This window comes from Vipera berus (genome assembly GCF_964194415.1).
Source record: "Vipera berus genome assembly, chromosome: 3".
Taxonomy (NCBI): domain Eukaryota; kingdom Metazoa; phylum Chordata; class Lepidosauria; order Squamata; family Viperidae; genus Vipera; species Vipera berus.
In genome coordinates, this window is record NC_138204.1 from 28,950,527 (window position 1) to 28,977,965 (window position 27,439).

Here is a 27,439-nt window from a genome sequence, read left to right on the forward strand (position 1 = left end):
GTAGTAATATACGTTATTACTTCTAGTCTATATTACTCTGCTTTCCCAAATTTTAAAGCATTTGAACAAATACAATATTTGCTCTCAGATATGGTATAAAAATTAAACTGTCAGGAAAGGAGTGAACTAAACTGTATACTCCCATTTTTTTCAAGTTCAATTTTGAATACATGTTAAGGGAGGCTAAAAAGAATAATGATGTTCCTCAGAATACCATAGGTAGCCAGGAAAACAAAGAAATGGATCACAGAACAAATCAACTCAGAGTTTTCATTTGAGGAACAAATGGCCAAGTTCAAATGTTCATATTTTAGACCTACTATGGAAAGATCATAATATATAGTAATAAGTCCATAACATTGGAAAATGTAGAAGGGAAGAGAAGATAATGACCAGGATCAAGGTGGATGAATTCAATTATTGCAGTGATGGATACACCTTTTTGAGACATGAAGGATCTATACAGATCATTTTGAAGAAGGGTGAATATATACTAAGAGTTGACACTGATTTGATGGCAGTACAAAAAGGCTCTTTATATAGCTAGAACTTACAATAATGGCAATTATGTACAATTACCTAATGTTAGTTGCACATTTCTTTCTCATCACCTTTTTTCTCTTTCGCTTAACTTTCCTGATGTTATTTTCCCCCTGCATTGTTTGAATTTTATTGCGTACAGAACTCAGATCTGACAAATTTAGATTGGATTCCTTCTGTCTTTCCTAATTTTAACTATAGTAAAATTAGAATTAACTATTCAGTGAATGAACAATATTTTATGCTATCATTTTCCCAGCTCTAATGTAGATCATTACTGTATCTTGATAAATATTGTTAGGATAGCAAATTTGGCTGTTTACAAATTGGTTGACAAACACCACAGCAATCATAATAGTATTTGTTCATGTATCACTATTCATATATGTATGAAAAAGGTTTCCATAAACAAATGGGTTTCATATGTCAAATACATAAACCAGGACAAATAAATTACATCAATATTGTTTTGAGTCTTTTCCAGGTTACTAATAATTGATGCATGTACTTGAGAGGTCCTATGCAGTGTCCTTCTGATTTCTTCTACTGCAGGAGTGTATATTTTAGGCCCATATCTAGAGCTAGAAAACAATGCCTTACAGCTAAATGTCATACATTAATTTTCACTTTTTTGGCTTTCCCCTCCATAGGTGAAGTGTGTCAGATACTGGCCTGATGACACAGAAGTCTACGGAGATATCAAAGTGACCTTAATTGAAACAGAACCATTGGCAGAATATGTTATACGTACTTTTACAGTCCAAAAAGTAAGGATACATTGGTCCTACTTTTCTCATCAACTAATTTGTTTCCCAGTATATCCATTTCTTTCCATGTTTCATTAAGATATATGAAAGTCAATATGAAATCATCACTATACATTATACACTTTAATATATAAAGTAAATTAGACGGAGACATGGAGGACAAAAAACATGGCTATGTGTTATCTCCCAAATCAGAGAAAATACCTCTATACAGATCAGTAACTTTCATGCATAGCTTAATAATTTCCCATAAGTAGAATCCTAGAACTCAAAGAGACTGCCTAGGCCATAAAATCCAAATTTCTATCCAATATTTCCTTGATCTTATCTAGCAAAGAAAAGCCCATTATCCCTTAGTGTTATGTTGATTGCTGTCACTGTTACAGCAAAGTAACATTCATCTTAATAGCAATAGCACTTAGACTTAAACTCTTATCATTAACCTACATTATTATTTTCTTTTTCTTAAGAAAAGGTATGAAACTTGAGATGAATACCGTAAGGAAGCTCATCATGATCCTTTATACCATAAGTGTATAAGCTGGTAGAATATTGCTCTATAGAATACTAGCTTTTTCTTTCTGCTTCCAAATAAGATGTTAATATTTCTTTACCACACAGCAGTAAAGAAATACCAACATTTTATTTGAAAGCAGTTTGAATTGTTTCAGGGAAGGTTTTCATTATATGATTATTTGTATCAAGCATTATGTTGCTAATTATTGGATTAAGTATGTAAGTGCATTTTAAAATAATTGCTACTTGTTCCTGAGTGTCATTCTCTAGCAGAATGGCAGATAAAAAACATACATACATAATATATATTTTGCAGACATAAATGTTTCCTACTTTTAAATATATTATTTTAAAAAGTAACCAAAGCCAGAACAATACATTTTTGAAATACTAAAACAAGCTAAAACTATATTACTATAATTATGATCATAGCATTTTCAGAATAGTTATTTGGCATGCTTCCCTTGTTCTTAATTTGGATTTTAGCCTTACTGAGTATACTTTCCAAATAGAAAAATACAGAAGGTAGTTTAATTATGTACCACTTATACTGTGGAGGTAATTGGAATACTACTTTTTAAAAAACTAGCTTGCTATTGCTTAGTGAGAAGATATTTATCATCATGTACTAGATGTGAATGCGAAAGCCCTTCATCAACATGCCAGCTTTAACAAACAAAGTTATGATTGCTTACTAGTACACAAGTTCTTTTGCAACCTTTGTTCAAGGAATGATAGGAGATCACAATATTTTCTTGAAATGTATTCATGAATCTTGAAATCTATTTTTTATTAGAATTGCCCAAATTGTGTACAAATATATATATATATGTACAGACAGAAAAATACACACACACACACGCACACACACACACACACACACACACGGACACTTTTTCACTTTGCACTTTCAGAAAATACATATCCACACCCACACCCAAACACACACTACTTGAAGATGCAAGTAGGGTTGAAGGAAAGATCAGATATATTTCCTGTTGGGTAAATCTAGCCTCAACTTAAGAAAGAAACAATTCCTAATTAAGTAGTAGTAATTGCTATGAAAGAGAATAGAATTTTTTTTTATTTTATATCCTTTTCAGAAAGGCTACCATGAGATTCGAGAAATTCGTCAATTCCACTTCACTAGCTGGCCAGACCATGGGGTTCCTTGTTATGCTACAGGTCTCTTGGGCTTTGTTCGACAAGTGAAGTTTCTCAACCCACCAGATGCAGGGCCTATTGTTGTGCACTGCAGGTACAAACTTTGTTTCCATCTTTCATTCCCTTTCATCCATTTTCACCAGTGCTGCTTATGTCCCTAGCTTACCAGGCATTCCACTATGTTGCATTATTCAAAATCATACCATACAGCAAACCTTCTGTATATCAACTGCATTTCTTTCTTGCATTAGATCCACTACTGATCACAAAAATATAGTTTGTCCCAAGCAAATAGATTATTTGTTTCATGCTTCCATAGTGATCCATAAGTATACACTTTTGGTAGATACACAACCTTTGACTCCAACGTAGAAGACTAGATTGGGTATTGCACAGTATTCCTGAGTAGGATGCTATAACTACTGTATTTTAAGTAAGTTCTAACCATTAATAACATTCACGCAATATCATGTTCAAAATTTAAATCTGATAGAAGCATTTTCTACTATAAAAAAGTATTACATATTATAAATACTGTTCTAAAAATAGATGGACAACTTGATCCTGATCCCAATGGATAATATTCTGAATAAATCTGAAGATGCTTGTTTTAATTTCAAATGACCCTCGTGTACCTAACTTTTTTTTTGTTAAGTGTTGAAATATCAATATTCAGCTATAGTAGCAATGGCTAAATTTCCCTAAAGTTTTAGAGTCACTCAATAGTAGATAGGTGGCATATAAAGTTAATAAATAAATAATTAAAAAATGCTTTCAGAATGTCATCTATTGGTCATCTGATTATTGTCATCTCAAATCTTTATGAATACTCTGCGTCAATACTTAAGAATGCATTTAAGTATGTTAATTTTATATTTATTACAATTCTGAACATCAGAAAAGTGAATTAAAGAGAATGAAATGCCATATATTCATTGAGATGATATCAATTATTCTTTCCTACATCTAGTTTAATCTGACTAATAATTCATACTCTACTCACACCTGCTGGATTTTGCAGTATTTTGTTTAGCGGAATTTTCATCAAAGCCTGGAAAGGACATTGTAAGTTCTGTCCTGTTTGCAGAATAATATTTCACAGTGGGAGAAAGGAGACATGGAAGATGATTTGCATTTAGAGGCAAATCATTTTTTCCTGTCCAACCTGAACAACTGTGCATGCCAGAAATAGAATGTGAAATTATTTTTCAGTAAGAGTCGCTGGCTGCCATTGTGAGTCAATCAAGGGTGAAAGTTTCGGTAGAAGCAGTGGAAAAACCTAGCGTTCTACAATTTTATAAGATTAATTTTCTGTGGTACAGACTGCTGACCTTAACTTGGAAAACTATCAGCAGTCAACAACCATTTATATGCACAGCAATGACTGAATTCTCCCTTAACTGGCAAGGACAGGAAATCTCCTCCCATCAATTGCCCTATATCAGCAGCCAATGGCTACATTTGTAATCTGCTTCATTAAATCTTAAATAGGGCAATTTTTAGAAATGGCCGAAGAGTTAATTTGGAATTTATTCATGTAATAATTTATTGTCACCCTGAGTTATTTTTTAGGAATACAACAATTTAAAGGATAAAATATATACAGAGTTCATATTTTTTTCCACTGAGAATCAAACTATACCATTAATAACTTTGCATTAGTGACCATTTGCATCCCTTTGGATTGTGGGGTTTAAAATTACCAACACAATTCTCTGCAATTTTTGGCCGGCACTTAAATTCAAATATGCTTTAAATGAACTCTGGGTAAATGTGTTTTTAATATATTTAAATATTTGTCGAAAATGTGGTGTCTAAATAAATAAACTTGAATTAAAAAATTAGGATATCAGGAGAAAAGTTCTAGCCCAGCTTTTTTCTTTACACATTCTTTTTATGCGTGCAGAAAACCCCTTTCTTTTCCCTTCTTTCTTAACTGTTAGTACAACATTCAATGTGCAAATTGGATTCCCTGCATGCCAGATAAAGTTAGTACTTCTGCAAGATACACATTCCTGAAAGGATATGAGACTCAGAAGTCCAAATAACCTGGACATCTTTACAGAATTGAGGCTACTGTGGATAACATGTGCATAATTTATAGGAGAGAGATTTTAACATCTAGATTGTCAGACTAGTGAAAAGTTGGCATTTTGAGATCAGACTTAATTTCCCATGCAAATAATCTGCCTAATCTTCAAGGGCCAAGGTGCAGAAGAAAATATGCAGATTTTTATAGACATATCTCTTCTGAAATAAACAAGAAACTTGTTTGAAACAAAGAAAGTGAAGGGATGACTGTTTCAAATAATGGAGCTCGTCTCTCTTTCCTGTTTATTGTTCTTTGCCTTGCAGATATATACTTGCACCAGGTTTCATTTAAGACAAAAGCCGAGAGCCATGCTTGATTTTTTAAATTTTATATCTTCTCTCTTTCAGTGCCGGTGCTGGGAGGACAGGGTGCTTTATTGCCATAGACATCATGCTTGACATGGCAGAAAATGAAGGTGTGGTGGATATATTTAATTGTGTGAGAGAGTTGCGATCCCAGAGAGTTAACTTGGTGCAGACAGAGGTATCCTTTTTTGTTGTTGTTGTCTTGTTTTTAAACCTATTCCTAACCAAAAGTTCAGTACTTTCAGATGGATGAAAACTGAATAAAATGGAAGAAAAGATAAACTTGTGAAAATATATTATATTTCAAAATATTTTCAGCACACTAGCTTAATTTTAATAAACTATGTTTGCTTAATTTAGTAACATTACTTTCCATGATATGAAATACTTCTAAGCTCCATTATTGCTTAGGGATACACAAAACATACATATGGTTATTTTTTTTTGCTACAATTCTTACAGAAACTGAGGTGGCTAGTACCATTTTAGCAAAGTCATTTTTTCCAAATGCCACTTTTAAAAATATATGAATGATTCATACAGAAATAAAACCTATGTTCACCACCAGATTCAAACAGCATATTTATAATGGCCAACATTATATTCATAGTCTATTTTCCATTAAAATAGTTAATTCGTATCAGTTTCCATGAGCTGAAATACAATCAGCACTATAGGCACTTTCCTACATTTCTCTAACTACCTAAGATTCAAGTAAATTTTATAACACATTTAGGTTTTGAGGTTATTTTATAATATTCAGTGGTTGAAATCTTTAGAATCTAGGTTATAATTTTAAATTATGTTGATTCTTTATACTGGTGAAAACCTTTTTGGAGTTGGGCAGCCTAGAAATTCAATCAATCAACCAGTCAAACAATAAATAAAGAGTGCTTATGATCTTCTAGTACAAGTTCATTCAGATATATTTATTGATCAGGGAACTGTGATTATGTTCATTTTCCTGCTGGCAAATGATTGATTATATTAATGAGTAAAATAAGTCAATCTGCTTAACAAACAATAAAACTGGACAGAGTATTTCATGGTTAGACTATTTCATGGAATCAAAGTCTATCTTCATTTAAAATATTGAGGATATAGACATAGCAATTTATTCAACCACATAGACAGTGTAAAATGGCATGAAGGTAAATGGCTCTGTAGACTAGACATAAACAATTGTAATGATAAAATAGATTAATATCTAAGCAAAATAAGCTCATTTTCAATAGGTTTTATCTACTGAAATGCTGATACTTCTTATAATGCAGTCATCACCAATATAGTAACATATATTGCTTTTGGATTTAATTTGTCCAGAGAGAGAAAAAAATATATATATGTCTTTCTTGTAGATCCAATGGTAAACTGTAAGCACTTTCACACTGTACACTTTTGTTGGATCAGGAAAGTGTTTCGTTTTCTTGTTGACCTTAAGTTCTTGGAAGTTTCATTAAAGTGAAAGACATTACAATTGCTTCTAAAGGCCCTGATGGTGATGAGCAATTAACTTTTTTGATATGTAGGAGCAGTATGTGTTTGTTCATGATGCCATTCTGGAAGCATGCCTTTGTGGCAACACTGCCATTCCTGTTTGTGAATTCAGATCTATATACTACAACATCAGCAGATTGGATCCACAGACAAATTCCAGCCAGATAAAAGATGAATTCCAGGTAAGGTAATGGATAAATAATGTTCCTTATATGTCCTGAGTCATAGAAAATTATGGCTAATGTGCCTGTATTGAAGTAGATTCTATAAAGATTACAAGGGGTTTTAAGGATTATTCAGGATTTTCCCAAGGAAGAAGTGAATCCTATAAACTCCTTTTCAGGTTATAGTCCATCCAGGAAAGTTCAGGAATGACTTTTCCCCCTCAAATGAAATTGACATCCAAGGGTCCAGAAGTCCTTAATAGTCTGCATCTGGAAAAAAAATACTCAAGTTAATTCAGGATTCTCTTGGCCCAAAGGGTGTTTGTGGACAAGAGTCATCCTTCTTCTAGTAACTTTTCTTGAAATATTCTATTTATCTCTTCATTTGAGAAAGTCTCTCCTTTGTATACAGAGGTATCATTTGCAACAATGTTCACATGAAAGTGTCCAAGTGTGCTTGAAAACCACTTGGAAGCTACTTCTGGTTAAGAATGTGGTGGCATGTACAGTGATAGATGTGTTGCACTATATGCACATTTCCCTGCAGTTTTGCAAGCTGCACTGATGACCAGTTGGCTTCTAAATGCAAATTAAAGCCCTAGGTTCTGGTTACTTGAGGTACTCTCTGCCTCCATATGTTTCCATTGCACAAGTCATCTACAGTGGGCACATTCCAGTTGCCATCAACTATGCAATTTCATCTTGGGACCTAGGAAGGATGGTGATGACTCTCACTGATGGGCCCTCGTCTGCAGAATGATACCTTCACAGATATTCATACTTCTGACTTTCTATAAATTGCTTAAGACCTGGTTGCCCTCCCAGGCTCATGGCATTTGGGATCTTCAGTCAGCTGTCCTTTTTTCTTATTTTTATTTTTTATCTGTAAGTTGCCCAGAGGTGCTATAGAGTCAGGCAGCTTCAAAATTAATCATATAAATAATGTAATAACCAGGGATTTGATAAGTATAGATTTCACAGATAGATTCAAATGTACAAGTAAGCCTTTCATTTCATTTCCTATCTCTACAGAAAATGATTACAAAATGCCTAGTTAGTAAAGCTTATGTCTAGAAGCTTGTGATCTTTGTCAAATAATTGGCATACACAATTATCCAGTTCATATTGTTTGGAAAAAAGAGAAGCCAAAGGAAATAGGTCAGGTTATTTCCAAGTTAATTGTGGATGAGCTTTAAGTGTCTTATCCATCTTTAGACATGCCTGCTTTAGCTTGTGTGGATAATCCTTTCCTGTTTAAAATATATGATTTTATATATTGAGAAACAAATGAGAGATAAGAAACTAAAATTGAGATGAAACTTTCTAGTCACATGACTAAAATTGCAAAACTCAATCCTGAAAATATAGGTAGAAACATGACTGCTTCTGAACATGCATGATAGATTTTTCCATCATTATTACAAAATTGTAAACCATACTTATATATCTGAGTTATAATCCTGCAAGGTGTTTATCTGAGAGTGTTATAGATTAACCATTGAGATTAGTTATTTCTTGATTTTTAGTTCTGGTTTGTCTTAAGTGTTTGCTTTGATCAATGGTCTGAGTTATGCTCATATTGCTTTACTTTCATATTCCATTACTGAAAAATTACAATTCTGTGACTCAGAGAAAATGTGATTAAAACCCCCCACCTGTTCCATATTTATAGTACTTGTCAGGCTCCATGCCAGGGTTTGATGGTAAATCACAGCTTTTCTCCACGCTTAACACAACATTGATTGCCTATTGTACAAAAATATTATTGCTAATAGACATGTACTGTATATACTCATAGCCCTCCTCCAGAACTTAGTCTGTTAAAAGGGTCAGTCTTTTTATGGCTTTGGGCAGGGGTATTGGCTGGTTCAGGAATTCTAGATATTGAAGTCCACAAGTCATAAAAGAGCCAAGGTCCCCTACCCATGGCCTTGGGGGACAGCTGAAAGATATTTAAATAATAGTCATTTCTAGCCTAGGAATCACTGATTCACAGCTTCTATCACCTTTTGGTATGTTTTCCTTCACCTCCATTAGTCTGCAGGTGTCGGGTTTTTTCCCCATTTCTCCTCCTAATTGTGGGCAGGGTGGAAGCAATAGTGTTTTGCTTACTTCTTTGACAGAAGCAAATAATATTTACTGCCTTTCATTTTTCTCTCCTCCTCCATTCTTCTAACATTGGACAGTAGGAAGGGATTAAGAATGTAAGAAAATAATAATGGGAAAAAACACCCGTCAGAAGCTTCTTGTAGTCAGAGCAGACATCTGTTAGGTATTCCATATGTTTAAGGAGATGGATCCAATGCTACAAAAGTTCCATTGATGGCCAAAAGCCTCTTGTTAAAATTATTGTAGTTATTTTTGGCAGGAAGAAGTTTGCCTGGAAGCAGATTTCCAAGGAAGTTGTCCTCAGATTTTGGAGCAGATTGTAGAAGCTTCCAGATGGAAATCAAAATCATCAGCAAATACAATTAGGTGGTGTACAAGGGAACATGGGCTACAAAATAAATGTTGTTTGAGTTGAAGAAAGCTTTATTGGACATTAAAATCTCACTTTAAAGGAGATTTCTTGATAAGATGATTCAGTAATGTGGATATGGCAACAATTTAGGAATGAATGTATTATAAATTTGGCAAAATTCTGAAAAATGTGATATGATACAAAAGTTCTTGTAATGTTTATTATGATTAAAAGCCCAGAAGTATAATGAATGTTTGGGGCTTTAAGGCAGTATGGATTCTACCATAGCAAGATCCATCTAAATTCTTTTCATAGAAATATGATAGCCCCCAAAAGGTATACTTTAGCCAAGATCCACAGAATAAATTAGCACAGTATAGTTTATATATAGATATATAGTCAAGAATAAAAAATTATGGATAATGTGATTCATACTGTTAAAGAGCTTATATCTGCTTATACTAATAGAAATGTTATCAGAAGAGTAAAGAGATATAGGCTGCCCCTTCTTCACAACAAAAACATGCTTCCAGCCCTCATAGAAAAAACAGAAAGAAGTGGACAAGAATTATCACTTTCAATTGCTTCTATATGGTCTCATTTAAAAGTAGGGTACTCACTGAAATGTGTCTTCAATTTTCCTCCAAGCACAGAAGATCAATTCGATTCTTGCTCCCTGAATTAACTGTTTCCAATACAGATGGGAGGGGGGAGGGAATGCAAGAAATAATTCAATAGGTTATTAACCAATCTGTAGAGCCTACCTGCATAATCAAGTTTCTCATAACAAGAATCAAGGACAGTTATTCATGACCCTGTCCTAAAAATCAGTTTAGAAAGAGGTTTAGTTTGGTAAAGAAATATTCTTCTATACCAGAAATAAGAGTTCATAATGCAATCTATGATGGTTGTAAAGTTCAAAAGCCAGTGATTGTGGACTAGACATGGAGAACCATGTTTCCTCTTGACACAAAATCAGAGCATTGCCTTTCTGTAAGTTTTCACTATAAAACATTTAGACAAGCTAACTATGTATTTGACTGAGTAGTGGTGTTTTGTGAGAATTTATATTCAAGGAATAAAATTGAATGTGCAATGGTTTTTTTATTTAGCCGGTAAGATACAAGGATGCATTTGCTGAAGGAAAGTGAGTGTAGATCAGGGGTGTCAAACTGCCAGCCCATGGGTCGGATGCATCATACTGAAACCCCACCCACCTCATTGCCGGCAACGGAAAAAAAGTCACGATACATTGCGATGCATCATGTGATGTTGCAAGTTTGACACCTCTGGTGTAGATGGTTCAGCCCCTGTAGCTGTAAGTCTTCAATACAAGGCAGTGTCTTGGTGGGGAATTTACTGTGTGAAGTAACCAGGTCCTTCACAATAAAGACATTGATTTTTTGTGTGTGAACCTAACCTGTTTTTGGCAAATATGTTTATTCCCAGATGCATTGATTCAGCTTCTAAAATCTCACAAGTATGATGAGAAGTCAGAGACACAGAACAGTCACAACTTTCCTTCCTGACTATTCTACAGAATTGCATCAAATCCTTAGCTGATGCCCAAACAAATTAAAAACTGCCATATTCTCTGCAGTGCATTGACAAATGGGTTTGTCTTGTATTTCTTTTGACAGTCCCTCCCTGAATTGGTCAGTTAAGCATTCCAGCCCACATGCTGAACTAACAACTGAAACTCAGCAGCATATTCTTGCACTGAATGCTTATTTTTTGCAAGTGATGGATTTCACAGTCAGCAGGCATTGGAATTGCCACAGTTAAAACTTGAGCATGCTATTAAATCAGTATAGTTGTCCAAGTCTGGAATCTTTAAAATCAGAAGGGAGGACATTTTATTCGCTCATAGTTATTAATCATTATAGGAGGAGAGCTATGTTAATCTCACCAAAAATCAGCAAGAATCTGTTATGTACTGGGCTCTTGTGATAAACCACGTGGGTTGCTGGAGCAGCTAACGGCTCTCCAGCAACCCAGACTACCAGTCTCCAGTGCTGCAATTGGCTATTCCCAGGTGGCAATGGTTGATTCAAACCTATTGGCTGCCGCCTAGGGGCTAGACTATATATTGTGGCTGGTTGCAGCATTTACCTCAGTACAGTTCCAGCAAATAATAAACAATGAGTTATCCTGTACTCAGCTTCACGTCATCATTCCTGCACCAAAGAACCCGCTATTTAACAATGGCAACAAAGTGGGATCCTGCTTCACTGATTAAAGAGCTGAAGTCCATGAGGGAAAGGCAGCACACACTGGAGGGAAGAGGCATTTCCCCCCCCCCCGGCCTGGCTAGCAAGCTACACTAGCGGCCTCGTGCTCAGTGGACTCATTCCCTGAGTCTAAAAGCAGGATCTGGATGATTGCAGGAACCTGAAAGAAGAATGCTGAAGGTCGGCAAACTAAGAGAATTCGACGTGAAACACCCGGAGGAATGGCCATCTTATCTTTCGCAAGTAGAAAACTATCTCAGAGCCAATCAGATTGTGGAAGAAGGACTGAAGGCCACAACACTACTTTGCGTGTGCGGCCCAGCAACCTTTGATTTGGCTGAGAATCTTTTCATGCCGACACCAATCGAGGCGGTCTCCTACACAGATCTAAAACAGAAGCTAACCGGGCACTTCCAGCCCAAGATGTCTGAGATGGCTTGATGGTTCAAGTTCGACCAAAGAGTGCAGCTACCCAGGGAGACAGCTTCGGAGTTCATAGCGGGCCTAAGACAGGCCACACGCTTATGCAAATTCTCAAATTTAGAAGAATGACTAAGAAACCAGCTTATCTGCAGCCTACAGGACAGAATGCGTCACCAGAGACTATTTGCTAGGCCTAATTTAATGTTTTCGGAAGCACAGGATGAGGTGATGGCCAACAAAGCCACGGGGGTGCAATGCAGACAGTTGAGCCCGCCAAATCTTCAAAAGTTGAAGAATCGGTCCATCTTGAGGTTGCCAAATGCACCAGAGAATCATCAGAGGAAGAAGAACCTGAAATCAACCGACTCCAAAAGCAACCCAACGCGCAACACAACAACAGCCACCAGAAAGAAGACAGTTACAAGGCAGTTCTCTGTTCTGTACCAGTCTACTACCGGCCCTGCAGAAAAGGCAGGGACAACCCCTTTACAAGAAGGCAAGAGGCTGGAACTAAGCCTGCCAAATTTATGGACACAAAAGCAAACAGAGCAAAACAAAACACGAACCATGAAACAGGAGCTATTCAAACGGTTGCCTTCAGCAAACCAGCCCTCCCACACATTCCCCTTTTAAACAGTTCAAGGCGTGGCTTCTCTCTGCCTCCTTCCGAGGTGCCCCATTGCCTTCCTCTGTTTACTCCTGCTTGACTGCCTCCTGCGTCGGGCGTCCTTGAACAGGGCCAGCTGTGGGTCATCTTCATCCACGCTGTCAGGCTCACACAGCTGGGTCTGCGTCATAACCAGATGGGAGGGGCCTGGCTGAGGGCTCTGCGAAGCCTCAAGGCTATCCTCAGCAAGCTCTCCAACACCCCCTCCTCCTCCTCTGAATCGTCCGACCCAACTGCCAAAACCACAGGCTGACCCTGAATCACAACATTCTCTTACCGAGATGTAAGTGGTGTGGTGGCAACCATCTTGGCGCCAATTGCAGATTTCGTTTGGCCACGGAAGGACAAGCTACATTGTGGTGGTTTGCAAAGCCTACCAGAGAGACCAGCCACCCAAACACCAGTCAGAAGAACTGACTAGGAGAGGTACTGGGGCCCAGGGTCCAGTTAGTGTGGGATTCTTCAGGAGCCGTAGAAGCGTATGCCGCACCGGGGCTCAACGCCCCCTCATACCCAAACTTAAGCTCTTGGTAGAGCTACAAGGAGTTCCATGTAAGATGGAATTAGACTCTGGCTCTGCAGTCTCCATCATTTCTCAAGACACTTTTAACTTCGTGTGTAGGCACAGTAACAACTGGGCCAAGCTAAGACCCTCAGATATCATTTTAACAGATTTTCAAAATGCTCACGTTAAAGTTAAGGGAGAAGCCACTTTGTTGGTAAAGTTTAAAGGGTTTGGGGGGCACCTGGATGTAATAGTAGTAGGGGGCCAGAGAACGAGCCTCATTGGACTTGATTAGTTTGATGCCTTAGGTATTCAGATTACTGGCATAAACCGGACAAAAATGGCAGACCTCATGTCAGGGTGCGAGGAATACATGGATGCTTTTGATTCAACCCTAGGGACATACACAGGCCCACCTATCTCATTTAAGTTAGATCCCAACGTAGTCCCAATCATGGTTAAGCCTCACAGGGTCCCCTTTGCTCTAAAACATAAAACTGATTCCGAAATTGATAAGCTTGTAGAACAGGGCGTGTTACAGCCTGTTGATGGGGGGGGGGAGTGGGAAACTCCTATTGTCACTCCACTTAAAGCCAACGGGGAAATTCGCATTTGTGCTGACTATAAATGCACATTAAATAAGGCTCTCAAGCAACATGCTTACCCAGTCCCAGTGGTCAATCATATTTTAGCCTCCTTGCAAGTGGGGACTATTTTTGCTAAACTTGATTTAGCACAGGCCTATCAGCAATTGCTGGTTGATGAGGCCACAGCTGCGGCTCAAACAATTGTGACTCACAGAGGGGCATTCAAGGTTAAACATTTACAGTTTGGAGTCAGTGTTGCACCGGGTATTTTCCATAGGATCATGGAACATACACTTAAGGGTATTCAGGGTGTCTGACCTTATTTTGATGATGTTCTTATTGCAGGGGAATCCCCAGAAGTGTTGGCCAGAAGGCTCAGGGCTTTTTTGCAGAGGCTTCGCGAAGCAGGCCTCAAATTAAAAAAGAACAAGTATAGTATTGGCATTTCTTCAACAGAATTCTTGGGTTTCCACATTGATGCTAACGGCATTCACCCCGCTGATTCTAAAGTGAAGGCCATTAAAATGGCTTCTAGGCCCAAATCAAAAGGAGAGCTACAAGTATTCTTGGGTCTCCTAAATTTCTATCACACATTTCTACCTCATAAGGCAGCAATAGCAGAGCCCCTCCACAGACCTCTAGACAAAAAAGCTCCTTGGAAATGGACTAACTTACACGGAAAAAGTTTCCAGGACTTAAAAGCACTTCTGTCAGAAAAGTCCACTGTAACTCATTACATAGAGTCTAAACCTGTATGTCTTGCATGTGATGCATCTCCCTATAGGGTGGGGGCAGTTTTAAGCCACATAGGAAAAAATGGGAAACAGGTCCCTATAGCATTTTAACTCAAGGACTTTGTCCTCTGCTGAGCGCAACTATGCTCAGATTGACAAAGAGGCCCTGGCCATCGTTGCTGGAATAAAAAAATTCCATGATTATTTATATGGCAGGGATTTCACAGTCTACACTGACCACAAACCTCTGTCAGGACTGTTCACAACAGACAAACAAACCCCCCACATACTATCTCCAAGAATGTTGAGATGGTCTATTTTCCTATCTGCACACAATTTTAAATTAATTCACAAACCAGGCAAGGAAATGGGCCATGCTGATGGCCTCAGCAGACTACCACTGCCACTAATGCATCCAGATCCAGCTCCTGCTGCTAGAATATTGTCCAAACAGGACATACCTGAGTTTCCCCTCCATCCAGGGGACATTGCTGCTAAAACTGCCACAGATAAAATACTTAGTAGAGTGTTGTCATGGGTATACACGGGCTGGTTGGAAAAAAGTCCAGGCTCAGAATTTCAAAGCTATTTTGTCAGGAGGCATGAGTTAACTGCACATAAAGGGTGCATTTTATGGGGGAACAGAGTCATAATCCCCACTTCCCTAAGAGACAGGGTTTTACAATCGTTACATGAAGGCCATCCAGGCATTGTCAGAATGAAAGCTTTAGTTAGAAGCTACCTCTGGTGGCTGGGCCTTGATAAGAACATTGAGGGTCAAGTCCATGGTTGTTATACATGCCAGAAATCTAGGCCTGAAATGCCACAGGCTCCAGTTCACAGGTGGGAGGAAATGCACACTCCCTGGTCTAGGGTTCACATAGACTACGCTGGGCCCTTTCAGGGACAGGTCTTCCTGATACTCGTGGATAGCCACTCAAAATGGCTGGAGGTAATCCCAGTTCCTAACATGACTACTGCTAGGACCATCCAAAACTCTTTGTCACACATGGGTTGCCTGATGTCTTAGTTTCAGACAATGGGGCCCAATTCACTGCTTCTGAATTTCAGGCTTTCCTCAGAGCTAATCTCATCAGACATGCAACGTCTGCGCCTTTTCATCCATCTTCTAATGGTCAAGCCGAACGCATGGGGAGGACAATGAAGGAGGCACTCAAGCGCGTTGTCACAGGTGACTGGAATCACAGATTGGCAGATTTTTTTATTCTGCCAGCATTCTACGCCCTGCACTGCCACAGGTAAAAGTCCTGCAGAACTATGTTGCGGGAGGCATTTGATTACTAAACTGGACAGGTTGCATCCAGACAGAGTGGCAGCAGAAGCCTCTTGACCAAAACCCCCAAGGGGGCTGCACATGGGCGATTGGGTTTGGGCCAGGAACTATGGTCAGGGGAATCTGTGGGTTCCTGGTCAAATCACCAAGGCATCCGGACCCCTATCTTATGAAGTGGGGTTGGAGGGAGGGCGAGTTGTCAGAAGACACATTGATCAGCTCAGGAAAAGGTTTCCAGAATGGCCACTAAGTGAAGACTGTGTCATAAGTCCCTCCCAAGGTCCTCAAACTTGCAGCCAAGCCAGCCCTCACATGGACTACCAGGACTTTTCCTTCTTAACTGAGATGGAACCAGAGGGAGAACTGGGGAGCTCAGGAGTGCAACATGGACCCCCTGACGAAGCGAGCCAACCGAACTTCAGCAACCGCTGTGCCTACTGCCAAACAGACTGACTCTGGGGTGGGCCAACATGGTGAGACCAGCCAGAGTGCATCGAATCCCCTTGACTCAGGAGCACAAAGGGACACAAATCTACCCAGCCCACTGAGTAAGCTGGTAGACCACAAAGTGATGGGAACTCCGAAACATTCCTCTAGGGCACACAAGCCTCCTTCATACCTTGCAGATTATGTTGTAAAATAAAGAGCTATATATTGTTTTAAGACCTGTTGTCACTAGACTACAGAAACTAGTGCCATGTGGAACTGCAAATGGAAGCCTGATCATTGAGACATGTTTAATCTCATTGTAATCCACATTGTTTTTATTATTTTTATTATTATCACTTTACTTTGTGTGTGTTTGAATGAGTCTTAACTACTATTGAGACTAATTGTTGTTGTCATAGTCTGATCTAAGAGGGGAAGGGTGTTATGTACTTGTGATACACCACGTGGGTTGCTGGAGCAGCTAACGGCTTTCCAGCAACCCAGACTACCAATCTCCAGTGCTGCAACTGGCTATCCCCAGGCAGCAATGGTTGATTCAAACCTATTGGCTGCCACCTAGGGGCTAGACTATATATTGCGGCTAGTTGCAGCATTTGCCTCAGTACAGTTCCAGCAAATAATAAACGATGAGTTATCCTGTACTCAGCTTCACGACATCATTCCTGCACCAAAAAACCCGCTATTTAACAGAATCTATTAGCACTTCTTTAGAATAACACATTTTGTTAAAAAGCATAAACCTTGATGAATTGTAGCTCACCTAATTCATAGAGCTGTTCAACTGACATAGAATTTAAACTGGGATGAGGCAAGGTGGTGCAAGAAAGCTGGTTAAGTAATCTATCTATGCAAGATAGATTACAATTGGCACTTGTAATTTATTTTTAAAAGGTGTTTATTAAGACTTTTTGAAATACCTTGAAAATTTTTGATGTATGTGAGTTGTGCAGTCTCTCACTCTATAGTGCTGATATAGTTTTATTGTTCCAAAACAGCTACCTTGAGATCTATAATCAGGTTTCTTGGGAAATTAAAATGCATCAATATTACTTTGTCCTTGTTTTGATTCCTGATATTAAACTTATGTCTATTAATTGTTTTGCATAAATTCTGGCCTAGTTGTCCAACATGGAATAAGAGGAGAATTGCTGACAGATAACAGCATTTATCTAATTAAAGAATGAGCATGTGGCATGAATATGCCACTACTCTTGGGTGTAAAGCTGTTAGGGCCTGTGATAACACTGTTGGTGTAAATGTAGGACATCTGATTTATTGCAAGGCATGATCCCCTTGATGAGCATCATGGTTGCTTGTGAGAATCTGTTTCAGGTTTCATCAGTATAAGTAAGTATAGATCAACAACCCAGTGCCTAAGGAAGGTATTGTGGGCAGTGGCCACCACAGTTAAGATTCCAAAGAAAGAATTAATGCCAAATGTTAGATAAAGCTTTGTTAATAGAAATAATGTCAGTAAAAGCAATGTACTTAGTAAGGGGAGCTTGGATGCACCAATGGCAGGAGAGGCTACTCAAAATCATTTGTGTTTGTGCTTAGGAGCCTTTAGTACATGTATTTATGGACCTGGACACTCCCCTTTTATCTAGTATTAATAAATGGTGCCAGAATGATTAATCACCAGGTGGGTATTTCAGCATTCACGCTGGTAAAAAAAAGTCTTTGGAACAAGCATTATTACTTGCTCCCTAAGCTGAATGTGGGAAATTGATCAATGGTAAATGGAAAGCCAGTTATGTGGCTAGCAAGACCAGAGGGTTAACTGCCTTATTAGGTAGGGCAGTCAGGTCAATTGCATTGTTAGCACGAGCACAGTTATGCTGTTAGAGACTAGAAAAGATAAGAAAGGAAAGCAGCAATCTCATTGTCCCTGCTTCACAGCGTAGAGAGCCAGTGTGTGCCTTTCTTTGGAGAAAAGAAGAAAGTGGCAAGGAGAAGCTAGCTTGACCAAGCAAAAATTCCTGCACTATGTGGAATAATTTTTATATCAGAAATATTATTGGGTTATAGCTTATTAATATAGTTTAGTGACTAATAGCTGGCTAAATTCTTTGTGAATTTGATTGATAGGAAAACTATCTGGTCGCAGGGACATAGTGTTCACTTTGCATGAGGAAGACAATAAATTGAATTCCCATTGCACCTGTTGTGCAAGAAGGCTGATATTGATGCCAAGATGGCTTCATCTGCTCCAACGTGACTGCAAAGACTTGTGATGTGCAGATATCATCAGCCGCAAGAGATTCTGGGACACTCTTGCCTAACTGGGATTACATGTGGTCCTTTGTTATGTTCTGGTTGATTGTGATTGGGGTTTTTTCAGGGTGGGGTGGAGATTGTTTCTGAGACTGGAGTAAGCATAGGTGATTTGGAGCCTAGATGAATAGTTAGTAAAATTGTTAGAGGGTCAGTAATCCCAGTTAAATTTTTATTTTTATTTTTTTGTTTTTATGGGTTTTTTAAAAAAAAAATAACTTCTCTTCCTGTAGAGTAGGGGCAGGCTTGGTGGTTTGGCTTTACACTTGGATTCAGCACTACATTACAAATGTTTACACTCTTAACTCCCTATTCCCTCTTGGCAAAATACTCTCAAGGCACTAAGGCAGCATTTAGATTTAGTGTAAATTTTGCAATCTATTCAAGTTCTATAACATGGGTGTCAAACTTGATCATGTCATGTGACATATTATGACATATCATGACGTTTTTTGCCTTTGCGGAGCCAGGGTGGGTGTGGCCTGTGCTTGACGCATCCGGCCCATGGGCCATCAGTTTGACACCCCTGTTTTATAACAATTCAACAATGTCACTTGTGGCAGTAAACAAAATATATTGCCACCAAATTGTTTGGCTTTGCTTATGTTATCACATTAATTATTTGGATAATTAATAATGAAGTTTTAGAAAGAGTTTGATTTGTTAAATAGCATTTCAGATTGAGTTCAGCAGAAATCACCCATCACTAAGCTCAAACCATCTGGAGATCTGTAAGTCTTCTGAATTACTCAGTCTATCACCATTTTTAAACATATTTTTCATTCACAATCTTCATTGTGAGTCATGTTCTATTTTTGTAATGTATGTACCATATTTGTGTACATACTGTCCTTTTAGACAACACAGTTTGCCATAGATTTGATTGTTTCTATGCAGAAGCTGTCTAAAATATTTAGATGCTGATTCCTTAAAAATTTCTTGTGCACATTGTCAGCAAAAAACTTGTTAAAGAGAAACAAGAGACAGTCACACCACAAAAATCTCACTTTTAGGATCCAGAGGTTTTATTAGAATTTAGAACATACATTTAATACTTACATTCAATATCCCATTGAAATGAGGGCCAACCATACAAGCAGTCACATATGACAGCTTGTGACCCATTGGCCCCAAGCCCTCCTTAGTTCCAATCTTTTATACCTGAAATCATTTCTTTATAACAACCCTATGACATGCCCATGACACTTGGGGTCATAACAGTAACTGGCACAACATTAAGTGAATGACCATGAAAATTAAGAGACTTACAGTAGCACTAATAGGCACAGGTTTGCTTATAGTTATAGCTAACGGAACAATTTAGGACTGCAGGCCTGATGAATGTTGATTTATCAAATTAGTGAGAAGGAGCTATTGCTGAATCATTAAGAGGCCAACAATCTACCCAATTGCATGATGTAGCTTACCATATGCATCCTGGCAGAGGAAATATAATTACAAGGGATTTAAGGTTATACATTTGATGGGGCTCCATCAAAAGGATTTAATGGTATGTATTCTAGCATAAAAGCTTTCAAGAGCAGGGGGGGGGACTTAAATCTGGTTATAAGGTGCATCAGTTCTTGTTGAGATCGTAGATTTAAATATCACATGTTTTGTCAAGATGAAGTCGCTTTCTGGTTTCAACATTTGGATTATCCTCATTTCTCTAGATAAAAGACTAAATGAATGCTACTCAATATAGTGCTAGGCTGATAAATTTCATGATATGTGGGGGACATTAATCTATTAATGGCTGTAGAATTTCATAAATGAAAGATTATATGACAAGTTAAGAATTATTGAAGGCACCAAATGCACTCATTTTTCAGCTGAAACAGATACAGATTGTCAGTTGTATTTAACTACTGTATAAAGATGGCAACATCTTTTTCTACCATGTGGCCATGAAGTTGTCTTCATCTTCTCCCCAGCCAATGGTGAGTCAGGCTTAAGTTGTCCTTAACTATACTCATAATGGAAGTATTTTCCCCCTGAAATGCAGTTGCAACACGTGGCAGTTGCATGATGTAAAAAATCTGACATGTCACTGCTCATGCTGGGTGACTTGTAGAGTTTGGATTTAGCTGGACACATATTAGACATTTCAGGCTGATACAGGCATGCCTTCTTTAATTCCCAGACTCCCACCTCAGTTACTATTCTGATTCTTGACATTGCAGAAGCATAGAAAATAGATCTCCCACTTTTGCAAATTAGTGGAGGGTTCTGATTTTTCATTCATGTGATTTTACTCTGAGTGCAGAAACAGCCATGAGAGCTTCTACTGCTTCTGCTGCCACATAAAGTGGACTTGTGCAATTGTATAACAGTGCCAAAGTCAAGCTCATTTACCATATTTGTATACATTTGCACATAGATTGCATGTGATTGAGTTTGTAAACCTGTGCTCTTCTCAGGTCCCTTCTTTATCAAAGAAAAGGCTCAGGAGCTTCAAGTCATCAGACACTATTCTCTTGACATATTGTGTTATACATTGCATTATACTGATGAATGTATTCTTGGAGGTGTGGAAAGCCACAGAGATGGCCTTGCAGAGACTATGTGGAAACAGAAATTAGGTTTGAAGACTGGGAAGTGAAGAAAATACTTGAAACTCAAAGAGGGAAGTGAAAGTGCAGATGAGCTTTCAGTATGTTTTGTTATAGCCTGTATCAATAAAATTCTTACCATTCTTGAGGAGTCCATTTCCTGGCTTGGCCTTCCTTAAAGGGTTATTGTCAGCAAATTCCAGCAAGAGAAAAGAAGAAAACCTGGAGAAAACTGCCAATCACATTACTTAGCATGCCCTTCAAAGGCATCATAAGATACCACCAGAAGCAGCAGAATTAGGATAAGGACTTGAATAGAACTAACAAATGTTGTTACTATAGGATTTTCTACTGACATAAGGATGAATGGCTACTATTTCATCTCAGCTGCAGAGAAAAGCCCATAGCCAGAATCTACAATCTAATTTGACATGCATTCCTGTCAACATCATTTTGACATGCATTCCTGTAAACATCATATTAATGGATCAATAGGATATAAAATATCATAGTCACATACTTATTCATTAAAAGACTTTGCTTTAATCCAGGCCTACACAACATGTAGAAGTGAAATGCCATACTGATAAAAATAATTGTGAGCCAAAAAAAATCATGTCACTGCTACCAATTGGCTGTTTTGCAGCTATGGAAGTAGCTGCATCAATAGGTTTTTATTAATCTACCTGAGCCCTAAGATATCTGGCTGGATGAGTCCAATTCATCTGAACTCATCTTTTTTATAACTCTAAAAACTCATCCAGTTTAGGGTAAGCTCAGATCTGCTGATTTCTTCCCACAAAGGATTGAGTAAATTGTTTCCATGAAAGGGGAAATCTCCATCCCTGGGAATTGTCATTGACCTTTACTTGCTGGGATGGGATTACCAAGAGCACATCAAAGCCAATCTGACACTTGGCTGCAATTTGCAAAGAAAAGGCTGGTCCAGTTACCTCTGTGAGCTGTCCTGGTACATTTCACCCACAGGGGAGGACAAGCTGAAATGAAAGAACAAGCATAGAATGGCCATAAGAGGGATGCAAGACCTGAGATCCAGGACTATAAAATAATGTTCCTAGTTGGAATTCTTTAGAGGCATATCAATCCCATATTACAACTCTACTTATGATCCTTTATCATTCATCCTGGGAGAAGTATGAATCAGCTGTTGGGGACTGGGAGTAGAGATATATGTCTTGGGGCTGTCTGAGCTTGATTGTTTGCTTGCAGATATTGCAGGAATCCAGAATTCAGAAAAAGAGAAAGAATGGCCACCCAACAAAACTTTCCCAGCACCTAGTTTCCATATATATATATATGAGAAATAGCATAGGAAATCTTGACTTCAAATCTCTCATATCACATAACATTCTTAAGTCTTCTAGCCCCTGCCCAGGTTAGGGAGAGTGATTAATGAATGCTTTTTTTCCCTGATAGCTGGTGACATTTGGAAGGTGTAGAAACAAAGCAAATCACTTTTCTTAACTTGTCATGTAATAAATCTGTAGGGTAGTACAACTCCCTAGCCTTGTTACTGAGGCAGAAAAGGGCATACTTTCTGCCACTTGAAGATTGGAGGTAAGAATTTTACCGTGGCCAGAAGAAAGAATCCTTAGATGATCAAAACTGATAGTTTGATGTTATATACTAGATGCAATTTTCTTGACCATATTATTTAACAACTTGTGTTGTCTGCAAAGAACATTATTCAAAAATCTGTATTTGTAGTTCCAGTTTTCATTATTGAAATCATCAGCCACTAGAAAAGTTCTGGATTCCCTCTTTCCTATAGACCTGTACGGCAGGTTTTGTAAACTTATCTTTTGAAAGGACTTCAAAATTTAGTCTACCTACTATTTTTTTTAATCCCATTTATATCCCGCCCTTCTCCGAAGACTCAGGGCGGCTTACAATCTAAGCACAAATCAATGTGCTTAGCAATAGCCTTCATTCTATGTATATGCCTGCTTATTAGGGCTTTCGCCCCCCCCAAGTGGCATTATTACAAAGTCAGCTTATTGCCCCCAACAATCTGGGTCCTCATTTTACCCACCTCGGAAGGATGGAAGGCTGAGTCAACCTTGAGCCTGGTGGGATGCGAACCTGCACTAATTGCAGGCATCTGGTGTTACTTAAGGAGGCATTAGCCCACTGCTCCTCCAAGGCTCTTATTGAAAAGAATACAGTATTTGTTTTCATATTTGAACCCATATATTTTCAGAAAAGATGGCCTGATGCAATATACAACTTTAAGTGGTAGTAGCAAAAGCAGATAGACTTATATACTGCTTCACAGTGCTTTACAGCTCTTGAAGTGGTTTACAGAGTCAGCATATTGCCCCCAACAATCTGGGCCCTCATTTTACCAACCTCAGAAGAATGGAAACTAAATCAACCTTAAGCCGATCAGGATCAAACTTCTGGCAGTTGGCAGAGTTAGCCTTCAATACTGCATTCTAACCACTGCACTACCACAACTCAGTAATAATACAAATATTATTTAATAGGAACAAAAATAAATAACAATAAAACCTTATGTCACATTGTTAAAACAACCATTGATACCTGATAACACATATAATTCAGGAAGAAAATGCTAGTGTCATGGTTCCGATGAATAAGACAAATCAAACAGATTGCAGGCATATTATTTATCTAAAAAATCTTAGTAATGAGACGTAACATCACCACTCATGGAGGAATGCCAGAATCTGAAATCTTCTCCCCCAAACCCATCATACACACATGCAATCCCTGCCCTTATCTACATGTCATAAATCACATTATCCAATTAGTTTTACATATGAGGGTTCACTTCCTATTCTGTACGCAACTTTTTGCAATCTTATCACAACTTCCGGGTGATTCCTCCCTCCCAAATGAAGCAATTCAAATAACAGGCTGTCTCTTATATCGTTAGTGCAAAATCATGTCAGTGTTTGCAGCATTGACAGCTAGCTTATAAGAATAAGTTTCTAAATTATTATTTTAAGTGATCAGAGAGGACAAAGATCATAATGGGAAGAAAATCCATTGTATTGGGGCTCCAGACCTAGTTGATTCTAATTGGGACTCCTTCTCGGGCAACATTTTCAGCAAACACTAGGTGAGTGGACAAGACGAGTAGGACATAAAGTCACATCTTTAGCAAGTTTAATATTAATCAATCCCTGATTTTGCTCCAAATACAGACCCTTAATATTGTTACTCCTCGAGTACGTCCAGAAGATTGCAGCATTGGACTTTTGCCAAGGAATCATGATAAGAATCGCTGCATGGATGTACTGCCTTTGGATCGGTGCCTCCCCTTTCTTATTTCTGTTGATGGAGAATCAAGCAACTATATTAATGCTGCACTCATGGATGTAAGTAAAGCTCTTGGTTTTTTTGTTTTTTTTAAAGTGAAACAAAATAAAAGTGAATAACTTGGAGCACTATTATCTTTCTATCACATTTGTATCCCTGCTTCTTCCAAAGAACTGAAAAAGGTATAAATACATTGCATCACTTTTATCCTGTTGGATCAGTTGGGCTGACAAAGAGTGATTGCCATTGCTGGAAGGCAATTTGAGATCAAAATTACAAAATAAAATATGAAAGAATTATCAAGCTTTTTTCAAAGTGAAAATTTGGAAATTGGATAAGGATTGACTTTAGGACTGCATATGTAAAAATGAATTCAAATGAAAACAATCAGATTCTATCAATTTTAGCTGATAATGATCTGTTTCAGTGTAATATTCCTTTCATTCTATGAATGATCACTTTTAAGAGCATGATATGGGAAGGATATCTCCCATAAGTTAATTACAAAATGACACATCATAAGGGGTGGGGTATGACCCTGATATGTATTTTTTTGTATAATATATATTTACTCTAGATTCAGTATCTGTAGTCATCTGTTTGTGTTACAATTGTTACAGTATAAATCTTTGAATCTGACTTTGAAAGAAATAAATCCAAAATGTAATCCCACATTTTTCCTTTTTTTTCTTCTTTGTTATTTAACATACACTCAGTTAATTACAAGTGAGCACTTTTGCTATAAAATATAAGGTTCACATGTTTCACAATTTAAATAAATAAATACCTTCAGCTGCAGTATGTAATCTTGTCACAGTGACTCATAGGCATTGTGATAGCAACTATGTATGCATCTGTTATTTAGCCGTTGAGTGCACAGGGCCTTTACTGCTTCACTAAGCAAAAGCTGTTTTTTTTAAACAAATCTTCTGTGTCTAACTTTGAGCAGCTGCCAGCAATAAAACTGTTGGGGGTGTTTTTGTTTTTGTTTATCTTTACAAATATTCCACAGAGAAACAAATTCCACAGTAAATGCTGAAGTGTTTCTCATGCTACGTGCCTTCTTTCTGACCTACCTTGATTACAGATGTGGCTTGCATTTATAAGTGCCTAACTCTGTAGCCATATATGTTGTATCATATATTCAGGACACACCAACACGATGATTTCATTGATATAAAATCTGTAACTGTAAAAAACAACTTAAAAAAACAACAACAATCAGCCAGACATAGCTATATCTCCAAATCTTAACCTGTCCCTTAAATAAACAAAAATATTACATTATTTTAAAACATAGTCTTCTTTTCTTTAAAATCATCCCCAGGCAGGATAAATACCATTACATATGAAAATGGAAGAAAGAATGCAGGTTCTCTGTCCATATGGAAGCCTATCTTGGAAGTTGCTTGGAGAATAGAAAAGGGAATGTTGGATGTACCTTTTGGAGCACACGACTGTATCTTGGTGTCCCTCTAGTGATAACTTGTTTCGTTGCCTCACTAGTATGGTGACAGTGTACTCTAGAAAGCAGGACTTTCAGAGATGATTTCAAGGAGGAATCTTCTACTCCTGTACATCTAAGTCTTGCATGAGAGAAGAAGCTCAGGATCTGGGCAGTATTATTTCTGATACCTCTATCCACTCTTGTTACCTTGATGTGGATGACGAAAGTTCCTGGTTAATTAGGATTTTTTAAAAAATATACTCATTGATCTCTGGGTGTTTCTTTCTTCATAGCAATTCTTAGCTTATTTGCTTTTTAATATGGTTTTTGCATTCTGTCAAGCTTTGCTGTCAAGGTGTACAATGCAGAATAACAAGGGTTTGAATTTTCTGTTACCCACTGTAAGAGTCTCATAAGAAGTGGATGGCACTACCTCAGCATGGATCCTGATTTGTTTGGCTCTCAGAACTATTTTTAAGTACCGGTATCTCTCAGAATACTAGCTAACTGCTTTACGGAAATGGAAATTTTTAGGCTTACCCCAAATCCTAATCCATGTTTATTCTACAAATGTTCAGAAGGGATCATTTAAGCAAAATGCAATAATACTTTAAATGTGTAATCTCCTTTTTATGCCAACATTTTTTTTTACATTCTAGCACAGACATAATTTAGGATTTTTAAATCTGAGAGATGCTGATGGCAATGTACATAGCAGGATCTGCCCTTGTTAGCCAAATGTTTGCCTCTAGATTAATGACAATCAGTAGTGGACTTCTAGAATCTTAACTATTATATAAAAAAAGAAATGTTGGCAATTTTTTTCTAATTGCAATGTTTCAGAATTAGCTAAAGAATTTTAAATTTGCTCACTGTATTGATACTACTTTTGGGCCTATAATTTGGGCAATCTTCCTTAACTCCTGTTTATGTATGGGGACAGTGGAAATTTCTATCCTGTTTGGATACAACCAATATTATTCATGTAAGATAAACCCAGCAGCAGTGAGGACCACCAATTAATGTAATTTTCTATCTAAGAAATAAAATTATCTGAAATTCAGACTCATCTCCCTTTGTGATAAATGTGCTATCAATCACTAAGACAATTAACTAAATTAAATGTACATATGAGTTTGAGTTGACTCAACTCTTGTGAGTGCATCTATTCAGTTTTCTTGACAGTATTATGGCAGTAGTTTTCCATTTGCCTTCTGCTTCTTGTTTCTGTTTTATTCTCCAATCTAGCCAGCAGCTCTGAAATTCCCAGGTGGATTTCCCACCTAAGCTTTAACATCTACCTAAGATCAATGCTAAGGGAAAATATGTCTGAAAAATTGATACATCCCAACTTTTGGAGATTTAAAGGCTTTTTTTTGGTACCAGTAGTATGAGGCTAAGCCCTTAAAAAGGAAGAAATAGTTGTTTAGGTTGAGGGTAGCAGAAGTTTGTTGTGTCAGCTT

At 37.8% G+C, this 27,439-nt stretch overlaps 1 protein-coding gene across 1 annotated transcript in view; it reads left to right on the top strand.

Moving 5' to 3' along the window:
* Window positions 1-27,439, top strand: part of PTPRT (protein tyrosine phosphatase receptor type T) — a gene marked incomplete at both ends in the record, with an annotated part of 698,891 nt that overhangs the window by 665,546 nt on the left and 5,906 nt on the right. The window contains 5 exons of the mRNA XM_081322609.1: window positions 1,191-1,307; window positions 2,927-3,081; window positions 5,427-5,562; window positions 6,914-7,063; window positions 24,415-24,588. Of these exons, the coding sequence (XP_081178735.1) occupies window positions 1,191-1,307; window positions 2,927-3,081; window positions 5,427-5,562; window positions 6,914-7,063; window positions 24,415-24,588 (732 nt within the window). The remainder of the gene's footprint in view (window positions 1-1,190; window positions 1,308-2,926; window positions 3,082-5,426; window positions 5,563-6,913; window positions 7,064-24,414; window positions 24,589-27,439) is intronic.